Genomic DNA, 12,881 nt, shown 5'->3' on the forward strand with positions numbered 1-12,881 from the left:
AGTGTTATTTTCTTTTGTATTGCTATTTAAATTGTACATAGCAATAATATTGAAAATATCTCACTTTAGCTCATCTTTTAAGCCCCTTTTTGGGAAGTACTATACTCACTGAAAAACATGCATATCATTTAAGCTGTATAGATCAACCAAGAAGAAAAAAGAAAAGGAAGGAAGGAATCATCTATTGATTTCCTTAAAAAAGAAACAAAAAACTATTGGTATTTTAATTGGGATCACACTAAACCCATAAGTTAATTTAAGAAGAGCTGATCAGTTTTACAATGTTCTAATTCATAAAACAGCATATATTTCAAAATATTTATTCCTTAATATACCTCAATGATATTTAATAATTTCCTTCTTGGAAGTTCTTACACATTTCTTATTATGTATTCCAGATCTTTTAAAGTTTTTGTCAAAAATCAGTTGGGTAGGTGTGTGAATTTACTTCTGGGCTCTCTATTCTGTTCCATTGGTATACGTGTCTGTTTTATATCAATACCATGCTTTTTTGGTTACTATAGCCTTGTAGTATATTTTGAAATAAGGTAGTATGTTGCCTCTAGCTTTGCTCTTTTTGGTCAGGACTGCTTTGGCCATTTTAATTCTTCCAATCCATGAATATGAGATATCTTTCCATTTGTTTGTATCCTCATTGGTTTCATCAGTGTTTTATAGTTTTCAGTATAGAGATCATTCACCTCTTTGGTTAAGTTTACTCCTAGGTATACTATTTATCTTGTAGCTATTGTAAAAGGAATTGTTTTCTTGATTTCTTTTTCAGAAATTCACTATTAGTGTACAGAAACTGATTTTTATATGTTGATTTTGTACCTTGCAACTTTACTGAATTCATTTCTTAGTTCTACCAGATTCTTTAGGATTCTTCATATATAAGTTTATGTCATCTGCAAATAGTGACAATTTGACTTTTCTCCTTTCCAATGTGATGCCTCATTTCTTTCTGTTGCCTAATTGCTGTGGCTAACACCTCCAGCATTATGTTGAGTAGGAGTGGTGAAAGTGGGCATCCTTGTCATGTTTTTGATATTACAGAAAATGCCATTTTTCCTCATTCGGTATAATGTTAGCTATGGATTTATCAAATACAGCCTTTATTGTGTTGAGGTACATAACCTTCTATCATAAAGGGATGTTGAATCTTGTCAAATGCTTTTTCTGCATCTATTGAAATAATCATATGTTGTTTTTCTTTTTGTCAATGTATGCGTCACATTTATTGATTTGTATATGCTGTACCATCCTTGCATGCCTGGGATGAATCCTACTTGATCACAGTTGATGATGTTTTTAATGTGCTGTTCAATTCAGTTTCCTAGTTTGCCAGAATCTTGTTGCAAACTTTTACACCTATGTTCAACGGGGATATTAGCCTGTAGTTTTCTTTTTTTGTTGTGTCCTCATCTGGTTCTGGGATCAGGGGAATACTGGCCTCGTAAAAAGAGTTTGGAAGTATTCCATCCTCTTCAATTTTCTGTAATAGTTTGAGAATTGATATTAGTTTTTCTTTAAGTATTTGGTAGAATTCAGCAGAGAAGCCTTTGGGATGTGAGTTTTGCTTTTTGATAGAAAATTTTTATTACTCATTCAATATCCTCTCTCCTTATTGGTCTGTTCAGAGATTATACTTCATAATTTGATCTTGGTAAGTTATATCCAAGAATTTATTCATTCCTTCTATGTTCTCAAATTTGCTGCTATATAGTTTCCGTAATAGTCTTTCATGATTCTTTGTATTTCTGTGAAATCATTTGTAATGTCTCCTTTTTTACCTCTGGTTTTATTTATTTGGATCTTTTCTCCTTTTTTCTTAGTCTAGCTAAAGGTTTGTCAATTTTGTTCACCTTTTCTAAAAAACCAACACTTTTGTCTTTTGATTCTTGGTTTTTTGTTGTTGTTGTTTTGGGGGTTTTTTTGGTTTTTTTTTTTTGGTCTCTATTTCATTATCTCTGCTCTGAGCTTTATTATTTCCTTCTACCAATTTTGTTCCTTGAGGTGCATGGTTAGGTTGTTTATTAAAAACCTTTCTTCTTTTTTGATGTAGGTGCTTATTGCTATGAATTTCCCTCTAATAACTGCTTGTGCTGTGTTCCACAGCTTTTTGGTATAATGTGTCTCCGTTCTCATTTTTCTCAAGAAACTTTTTAAGCTCCCATTTAATTTCTTCACTGACCCTTAGGTTATAGGAGCATGTTGTTTAATTTCCATGTTATCTGCAGGTTTCCAAAGTTTTTCTTGTTGTTGATTTCTAATTTCATACTATTGTGGTCAGAAAACATACTTGGTATCATCTATCTTCTTAAATTTTGTTAAGACTTGTTTGTAGCCTCATATGTATGATCTATCCTGGAGAATGTTCCATGTGTGGGTGAGGAGAATGTGTATTCTGCAACTGTTGTGTGGTATGTTCAGTAAATGTCTGTTAGGTACATTTGGTCTATGGTATAATTTAAGTCCAATGTTTCTTCATTGATTTTCTGTCTAGATGATCTGTCCATTGTTGAAAATGGAGTATTGATATTTCCTACTATTATTGTATCACAGTTTATTCCATCCTTTAGATCAAATAATCTTTGCTTTATATATTTGGGTGCTCCAGTGTTGGCTGCATATGTATATAAATTTGTTTTATCTTGTTAATTATTATAAAATGACCTCGCCTCTTTTTACAGTTTTTGACTTAAAGTCTACTTTATCTGATACAAATGTAGCTAGTCCTGCTTGGTTTTAGTTTGTGTTTGCATGGAATATCTTTTTCCATCCCTTTACTTTCAGTCTATGTTTGTCTTTAACAATGAGGTGTATCTCTTGTAGGCAACATAGAGTGAGGTCTTGTTTTTTTTTATCCATTCACTCACTTTGTATCTTTTAATTTGATAATTTAATCCATTTACATTCAAGGGTATTATTGACAGGTAAGGAGTTATGCCATTTTGTTAATTGTTTTCAGGATTTTTGTTGTTGTTGTTATTGTTGTTTCCAAGATCCTTTGTTCTATTCTTCCACTCTTGTTGTTTACCTCTGTGGTTTGGTGGTTGTCTACAGCAATAAGCTTTCTTTCCTTTCTCTTCTTATCTATGTACTCTAATTCTTTTCTTGTGTTTACCATGGGGCTAACATAAAGAATCTTGTAGTTATAATAGACTATTTTAAGCTGATAAAAACTTAACTTTGGTAGCATAAAAATAACCTAGATGCTTTTCCCTTCCCCTCCACAATTTGTATTTTGGTTGCTTTAATTTACATCTTTTCTGTATTCCTTATTCTGTAATTACGTCTTTTCTGTATTCCTTAGCCACTAATTGTAGCTGTTGATGTTTTTAACCTTTTTTTTACTTTAAATCTTTAATACTAGAAGACTAAAGGATTTACATAGCACCATTACAGCACTGGGGTATTCTGAGTACCGTTATGAATTTACCTATACTTGGTGATTTTTATAGTCTCACGTTTTCATGACATTATCATCCTTCCATTTCCTAGTATATCATTCATTTAAGCATTTTTTGTAATGCCAGTCTAGTGGTAATGAATTCCCTCAGTTAATGTCTGGGAAGGCCTTTATTTCTCCTTTATTTATGAAGGACAGCTTTCGTGGGTTAGTATTCTCATCTGACAGGTGTTTTTTTGTTTTTGTTTTTGTTTTTCCTCCCTTCCAGCACTTTGAATATGTCATCTCATTCTCTCCTGTCCTGAAAGGTTTCTGCTAAGAACTCTGCTGATACTCTAATGAGGATTCTCTTCTATGTGGCTTGATGTTTTTCTTACAGCTTTCAGAATTCTGTCTTTGACTTTTGACAGTTTATTATGTGCCTCAGAGAAGATTTTTTGGAGTTGAATCTCATTGGAAACCTTTGAGTTTAATGGATTGGATGTCCATATGACTCTCAAGATTTGGGATGTTTTCAGCTATTATTTGTTTAAACAGGTTTCTTTGCTTTTCACCACTTCTTTTTATCTCTGGCACTCCTATAATGTGAATATTTGCTTATTTAATGGAGTCTCATAAGTCTCAAAGGCATCTTCATTCTTTTTTATTCTTATTTCTTTTGCTTCCTCTGACTGGGTTATTTCAAAAGACCTGTCTTAAAGTTCAGAAATTCCTTCTCCTGCTTGATCTAGTCTGACACTGAAGCTCCCAACTGTATTTTTATTTCATTCATTGAATTCTTCAGCCCTGAGATTTCTATTTGGCTCTTTTTTTATGATATCTATTTCTTTGCTGAATTTCTCATTCAAATCATAAATTGTTCTCCTAATTTTATTAAATTGCTTGTCTGTATTCTCCTGCATCTTGCTGAATTTCCTTAAGATCATTATTTTGAATTATTTTTCAGGCATTTCATAAATATCCTTTTCTTTGAGGTTTGTTACTGAAGACTTATTGTATTCCTTTGGGGCTGTCATGTTTCCTTGCTTTTTCATGTTTTTTCTGTCCCTATGTTAACATCTGCACATCTGGTGGGACAACTGGTTTTTCAGATGTAATAGAGTAGCTTTCATAGGAAAAGTTTTTTTCCTACAGCTAGGTCCTAGGCTGCCACTTGGAAATGGTATGTTGGCTTTGGTTCTGGGTGGATTCAGTAGTGTGGTCTCCATATAGATTCTTTAGTGATAATCCTAACCTGCTATGTCTGTGATTATCCCAGTGGCCTAGCCTACAGGAGCTTGTGACTGTAGTGACATGATTTTGCTGGGGGTGGGGGAACTGGGCTTGTTGTTGGCCAGGCATGTGTGGTTGTATGTGGGCCAACAGGTTGTAGGATAGACTTTCCTGAATGGTGAGGTCACTGCTAAGATGGTTGTCAGGCCAGAGGTGGGTGCAGGCAGGTCCAGTGGCTGCACATGACTCTATAGTGAGGCAGGACTGACCTGTGCAACAGGGTGCCTCTGGGACAGCTGTAGGGCCAAGGGCAGACAAACGTGGCCTGGAGGCTGCAAACAACCCTCTGCAGTGGTGTGGAACAGCCTCCAGGGTGGCTGCCGAGCTAGGGGTAAATACATGCAGGCCTATCAGCTCTGGGGTACTTTGTCTGGTAGGACAGAGCTGCCACCCGCTCTGGGCCAGCTATCATTCCAGGGGCAGATATACACAGGTCTGGTGGCTCCTGGGGGCCTGTGTGCTATGCAGGCCCACCTGTTTCCTTGGGTGATACAGTGCCTCATGGGTTTGGTCACTGGGGGCTCACTCATTCCTCTGGGCTTAGGCTCCAGGTAGCCAAGGTATTGGTGCTGTAGGTACTCACATGAATTTAGTGCAATGAAGGCAATGCCTCAGGGATGCAAGGGTTTGGTGGCTACTGGCCCCCAGGGTAAGATGCACTCCAGATGTGGGTTCAGGTTCAAGATAGCACTGTGCTACAGTCACTTGGGTTGTGGGGGAAGAGAATGTCAAGGGGGTTGCTGCTCCAGGGGAATGTAGCTGTGCACACTCCTGGCAACTGTTCACACTAGACTCAGGGCCTGTGAAGACTGGGGGACCCTCCTGTAGCAATGACTGCCAGCATATGTGGCAGTGATGAGGATCGCCAAGAGTTTCCAACTGACCTTTTTCCTGTAAGAAGAGCCCTCTCCCAGCATTGTCTGATATGATCCCAGCAGGGCAGACAGCGTGGCAGGGTCAGGATGCCTTGCTCGCCGTTCTGTGGAGCTATCCTGGGCTTCTATGCTCTACAGGGGTTTCACTGTTCCCTGGGTGCTCTTCAGTGCACTGCTCCAGTCACTCCAGACAAAGATGTGGTTTTTTTACTCATCGTTTTATTTCCTTTTCGTTGGCGGTATAAGAGCCAGGCAACCCTAGTTGGCCATCTTGCTGAGATCACCTCCTCTCAGTTTTTTAAATTTTAGCCATTGTGATGGATATGTAGTGGTGCCTGTTAGCTCTCCAAGGAGACGACTAGAATTAAGCTTCTGATTGAGGCTGCATCACCGAGATCACCACCACTTCCACCATCTATCATGGTACCAAACACGGAAACATGTCATGATCATATACTAAGTACAAATTAAGAAACTCAATGCTTCTGATACAGAAGTTACCACTGTGCATCAGATATGTGACTCCTATCAAAAGTTAACCTGTGTATCTTGGGGTGAGGGAGGCCACATTCCAAAGAGTGTGTCTCCTGCCCACTCCTGACAGACTGACTATATCAAACCTATGACCCCTCTTCTTGGGACTATCAGTAGTGCCTCACTTTGCTGACACTTTTTCAAATTACATTGTTGCTGTTCATCAGTCAACTCCTGCCATACCTTTGTGGTCCCTGAAACTTACCTGTGTCATATTTTCAACTTTTGCAGGCCATCTGTAATCTGACATGATGTACCTTTTATAATAAAAGCTACTCAAAAATGGGTTGCTAGTTATTGGATGGACCTTCCATACTCCCTACCATCCACAGGTATCACTATTGAGCACTGGAATCCTTCTCAAGAACCAATTTTAAAAGATTTCTAATTCTGCCTCCCTCATCTACTCCTGTTTCACACACCTTCTTAAAGCAGTTCTCTCTCACAGCTGCATCCTGAGTAACGATCAGGATGAAAAAGTAGGATTTATACAGACCTACTTTAAAAATTCAGAATTCTACCCTGACTATTCAAGACATAATCTTTCTTTCTCCAGTGGCAACTCCATGCTGTCCTGGTTGGCAAACCCTTCAAGGTGACTTCCAGACAAACTTAATTCCAGCTCACATATCTGGGTTTCCTCGTTGGACTGAATGATCTCAGAACATAAAGCTAATACTGCATACCCGATTCCTCTATAGTGGACCATGTTGGTCAATGGGTCCCTGTAAATTTCATGAAAATGTCCTTGTTCCTCTTGTAAGTGACCCTGCTGGATAAAAATTCAAGCACAAGTAAGGGATGATTGGGGAAAAAGGTAAAGTTATAACCACTGGAATGAAACACATTGATTTTTTAACAGTGGAGTGAGTACAGATTGCGTATCTCTTATCTGAAATGCTTGGGACCGGAAGTGTTTCAAATTGCAGATTTTTTTTCAGATTTTGGATTATTTACACCACACCAGTCAAGCATTCCTAATCCAAAAATCTAAAATCAAAATGTTCCAATGAGCATTTCTTTTGAGCGTAATGTCAGCATTCAAAAAGTTTCAAATTTTGGAGAATTTGAGATTTTCAGATTATGGATACTCAACCTGTAATTATCTTTGTATTGCTCTAAGGCTTGTGAAGGGGAGGAATACTTCTGATTTACCCTATTGTGAATATGTCAGCCTTTGATATACTATTTAATCAGAAAAATGATCTCCTATTAAGGCTCCCCACCTTAAGAGTGACAATGGCCTTTGACTTCCTCAGGTTTATACACATAGGCAAATTCACAAGATGAAAAAGTTACTTTCAGTGCTCTGCACTTACTTCTTTGGGTTCCTGCTTTCACCCTGATTTTAGTCCTTGATCTCAGTCTTTACTGTCTTAACTAGTCCATAATACTTTAAGAAGATTTTAAAATACTTCACATAAAACAGAAAATACAATCTGTTTGTTTCCACCAGAAAATTTAGTCCAAATAACCGAGTCTATCATTTCTTAAAACAATTGGAGGTGTGCTCTTTGTCACAATTTAGTCCTATACCTTCTACCTACTGAGCTACTTCAAAGTCATTTCATGAGGCAAGCCATTTTTCACAATATACCATAGATACAAACCAGTCACAATGTAGAGTATCAACAAATTTTAACTATCCAATACTCCACTTGTGCTCTAGTAATGATAACTCAGAGATAATTATATTAAACACATCCAATCCTTACAATAAAAAGTAATATTAAGAAGCATACTTTTAAAATGTTTTAAGAAATTTTACCATGAAATTTATAAGTGACTAAACACACGATTTAAGATGTAAAATGTAAAAGACAGGCTTTTATCTCATCTAATTATACACAATAATGTAGTAGTCTAAATGTGTGACTTCATATTAAAGTATGTCTACTGAAATATAATCATAGTCAAATGATCTTAGATTTTATTTGGCAAGATTTTTTCATATGAATTTTGTTAATGAAGAAAGGGAAATTTATTTTCAAGTATGATATATAAATTTCTTCCTTTAAAATACATCATTTTCTCTTTTGAATTCAGAGTCCTTACACCTTAATAAAACTCATAGCAACAAATATCTCTCTGCCAAATGTTTAGCTTAAATTCTCATATCCTCTTTTTCTGATACAATGTGATTTACGTATATGCTTAACTGCACATTTTGCACTTGACATTCTTTTATTAATTGAAAGTTTTGAAATCTACACCTAATGAGAAAAAAATATTTTCCAATGGCAAATTAATATGACTATTTTACTTCTAGAGAGTATAATTTTATGGCATATTACACTATGCCAAATCTCTGTAATGTTATCTACAATAAAAATATTTATTAAATACTATTTTAAGATTATATTAACCTAAAATTTACAAGACCAAGAATGAAAAAGAATTATCTGAAGAGTATTTTTTCCAATTTTGACAAAAATAAGTACTCAAAACAATACATAAAGATACAGTGAACTTGATATCAAATTAAGAATAGCCTTAATCCCTTAACTTTTAAATTACTTTTACTCTTTATTATATAATTAGTACACATTGTTTTAATTAGAAAACACATAATATGGAACTACTAACTGGGTATATAAGCTTCCAAACTTTATATTCATATGCAAATATAAATTCATATAAATAAAAATATATACTTTTAAAGATATTTGTGTCATATATATTGTTTTATAACTTTTTTTTACATAAATCATCATGCCTCTTACATGTGAAATCCAACTCACATATTTTATATTTAAAATATTTTTCTCAAAGTTTAAGTTCTGTCAAGTGTTATAATTATTCAAGACAATTATGTATTCCAATCAATTTTTAAAATTAAAAAGATAAAATCTAATTCATGTAATTTCTCAAATCCTTCACAAAACAAGCCTAAGTATGATTCTCCTTTTTTTTTCATTTAAAATTCTTGGCATTAAATATTAGCCACAAGTAATGAGGGGGGTCGTGGATTTTAATTAAGTCTTTACATCTTAATATAAATATGTCCTACAAAGTAGTTTCCAAAGTAACATTCAAAGACATTAAAAAGTATCAGTACAAAGAAAAAATATGTGTCTTGCTAAGCATAGTATTTTAAGACATCTCCTACTACACAGTAATCTAAGATTATTTAGAAAGAAATATCCTATTGATATTGTGCCAAGGGAAATTATCTGAGAAAGCTGGTACATTCTGCTACCCAAGGGCTGAGTTACACTAGTGTCATAAGACCCATCTGAGCTGTGTACCTTTGGAAAATCATTTAACCTCTTGAAAGCTAAATTTCTTCTTCAGTAAGATAGAGTTACCACTGCCTCCAAATAGCTATTCAGAGGATTATGGTTAGTTATAATTTAAAGGGTTTCTTTTTAATCAACATTGTTTAGTAATAAAATCAACTTATTTAGTCCTTAGATGGATCAAATTGTTTCAAACTAAAAAGTTTCAGATATTAAATCAAAAATCACATTCTAGCACACATCTTAGAATTCTGCCTATTTTTTTTTAAATATATATATTTAAACATACTATCATACTATAGATCAGAGGTTGGCAAACTATAGCCCATGGGACAAATTTAGCTGGTAGGCCTTTTTTGTAAATCAACATTTATTGGAACACAGCCATGCTCATTGTATAATGTATTAGCTATGGCTGCTTTTGCACTACAACACCAAAGTCAAGTCCTTGTGACACAAACCACACACCTAACAAAGCCAAAAATATTTACTATTAGCTCTTTACAAAAAAAGTATGCTGACTCCTGTTATAAATTATTGTTAGTTGAATTGGGCAGTGTATCCAAAAGGGATTAGGGCAAGAAAGAGAATCAAAAAATATTAAAATATACACCTAAATTGAATGCCCCATAATGCCATTCTAAAATCCTAAAACTCTAAGACTAATTGCAATCAAAACTAAAATATGAAGATTTGGGTTATATAAAATTTAAAAACAACATAGATGCATATTAATAATTTAGAGTAACAAAGTACATCTTACTACTTCTTAAAATTAATTCAAGCCAATTATTTCAGTTATAAATAATACTTATATCTGCTTTATACAAATTATGTTTTTACCTGCTAATGGCTTGTTCCTCATCAGTTATTCCAGTCTCCCTGAATGCCCTGTTTGATTCCGCCAAACTCAAGGCAATTGCTCTCTGAAGATCATCTTTATCATCTCCAGTGAGATCAATCACATCTGAAAAGCAAAACTATCTTTCTCAAAATTAAAAGTCAAACAAAATGTAAGGTAATTCTTATCATGGAGATTTTTATACTCAATATACCTTTTCAAACCAAAGTCAGCACTAACTTAATTTTGTATTTCTTTTATAAGAGCCTATATCTAAAAAGAATGCAAACACATTTTTAATTGTTTATACTTGGCAACTCAGTGTTCTTTTCTATAAAATATACCTAAAGCAGTAAGAGCAGATACATTTTTCATTACAGAATAATCTCAGTATTATTATGAGGTCTCTTATTAAAAACTAATAAGCAGAAAGACTGCTGAGAACAGTTTTTCAACAAAAATTAAAATCAACATAATTAAACATTTATATTTACGCATTATGAAGTTAAACCAATTACATACAAATTACATTTTGTCCAAACTACCATCTATATGTGATTTATCAAATCATAATAATTAATAATTGAGCCCTCAAAAATTTATGTTTCGGAAACTGACCACAGATACATGTTTATATATACATTTTTTAAAGTCTGGAAGAATGTGCCAACCTGTTAATAACAGTTAACTCCAAGGAAAGGAGTTATGTGAGGAAGAAATGCAAGGATCTTTCATTTCAATTTTAAACACTCAGTATCATCTAAATTATTTAATAAGCATGCAGTCTTTATAATTTAAAACAAGATTCTTATTTCACAAAAACAAAGAAATATACAAATGAATGAAACTAATCAGCCCTCTCTAACAAAAGATAATAGTCTTGATGCTATTAAGTATTTTTTGCAAAGAATAAAGGTTACAACTAATACCACTTTCATTAAAACCACTTTTAATACAATTTCCAAATGTATAATGCTCAATTTTCTTAAGCCAGAAGATGCCAATGATACATACTCCAATATCGTTAAAACAATAAGAACTATAGTATATTGTTAAGTAGAGAAGTGGTAAAAAGCTACAAAACAATATAATAAAGAGAAAGAAGTGTATCTGTTATTATCTTTGCATGGTTGGGATTATGTTTGTTTGTATTTTAGAGATGTTTTGTATTCATTTGGTTTACTTGTATTTTAGATATGTTAAAAAATTATTTATTTTTCTTTGTAATCACAGAATTTTACAAAATGGAAACAAAAGGCACAGAGGATGGGAGATAAGTTACATTCATTTTACCATCTGGCTATAAGGTTTTATATAGATACTGGAAAAGAATATTCCACATTTAATGAGAAAAATATAACGTATACTGATGGTTTCAAACATCTACTTCTATTATTATTCATCCATACTTTTTTCTCCAAAGAGTAGCTAACAAGAATATTTAAAATATTAGAAAAAATAGCTGGCCATTCTTTTTTGTTGTTGTTAAATGTCTTCAGAGAATATAATAAAAATCACACAAATATATATTAAGTAGGGCCCAAAAAATTCAATCAAGTAAAATGAAGAGAGTCATACAGAAAAGTAAGTGAAATGATGGAGCATCTTACATATGCCAGCAGGCCAAAGGACTGGCTACAAGATCCAAGTCTACCCAGACCCCAACTGAAGATGGGTGTCACTTGGAACTAGACAGTCTAGCTCAAATACTGATGAAGCAGCGGCTAGGACTAGGTAGGTATGAAAAGTCTCATAAAAATGAGAGCTATCTTGGTCATCAAAATGTCTATAACTGGAGTAAAGAGAGAATAATGAGAGGAATAATTTGAAAATCACAAAGAAGCAGAAAAACAGGTTTTAGGGATATTATCAATTTGCCCTCAGACTCCATTCTCTCATCATCTGAGTGTGTTTTCTTCAACTACAGAAACTAAAAAGATAAAAAAAAAACAAAAAAAAAAAAACTATCTTCCCTATCCACTTGCAGTTAGGGTTCTGGATAAAATCTAGATTACACTAATTGGATGCACTAACATGAAATTTGCAAGGCAGAAGCAAGGGGGAAGTCATCATCCTGCTGCCTTTGGCTGTTTTCTCCAGCATGATTGAACAGATGTAAGCTGTCCCATAGCAGCATTCCAGTATCAAATTTCCAGCTTCAGGGATGTCAAGAGGTAGGGCAGAAGTGGCAACTAGCCTCTGCATTCCAATGCCCAGGCATAGTTCAGTGGCAGTTACTTAATCCTGGTTTCCTGTTTCCTGGACTGCAGCTACAGAGGTATGTTCTTGAACACAGTAGTCCTAAAGGCAGCCTTCCTAACCATGGCAGAGGGAGTGGCTTCCCTGGCTGGTCAGTCCAGCAATGATCTGGGAGTCATTTCAGAAGGCTGTGCTAGAGATCCCTCCTTCAGTCCTTCCACTGATTTTTTTAAGAACCTAATACCCTGTATTAAATTCCTTCTCTGAAAATATCTAGAATGTTTACTGTTTCATGACTGACAACTAAACCCAAAGGGCAAGAACAGACACTCATTTAGGAATAGCAACAACTTACACGTACAGCTTTTCATAATTTATCAACTATAATTCAAGCAATAGAAAAGCAAGAAAACAAGCCAAGATGGGTTTTCCCCCCACCCTATTTCATAAACGAGATGATTAGAGTTCTGAGAAATGAAGCACAACATCATAAGAATAGAGAATGGTGT

General features: G+C 34.5%; 1 protein-coding gene across 9 annotated transcripts in view; it reads right to left on the reverse strand.

Moving 5' to 3' along the window:
- Positions 1–12,881, reverse strand: part of USP25 (ubiquitin specific peptidase 25) — a 137,236-nt gene that overhangs the window by 89,217 nt on the left and 35,138 nt on the right. For 8 of the 9 annotated variants that reach the window (XM_069472442.1, XM_069472444.1, XM_069472438.1 and 5 more), the window contains exon 4: positions 10,176–10,299. The exons of the other annotated variant lie outside the window; for it this stretch is intronic. Coding sequence is in view for 3 of the 8 variants with exons in the window: in XM_069472438.1 (XP_069328539.1) it covers positions 10,176–10,299 (124 nt within the window). In the remaining 5 variants the exon portion in view is untranslated. The remainder of the gene's footprint in view (positions 1–10,175; positions 10,300–12,881) is intronic. 9 annotated transcript variants of the gene reach the window in all.

This window comes from Eulemur rufifrons, chromosome 7 (assembly GCF_041146395.1).
Source record: "Eulemur rufifrons isolate Redbay chromosome 7, OSU_ERuf_1, whole genome shotgun sequence".
Classification (NCBI taxonomy): Eukaryota; Metazoa; Chordata; class Mammalia; order Primates; family Lemuridae; genus Eulemur; species Eulemur rufifrons.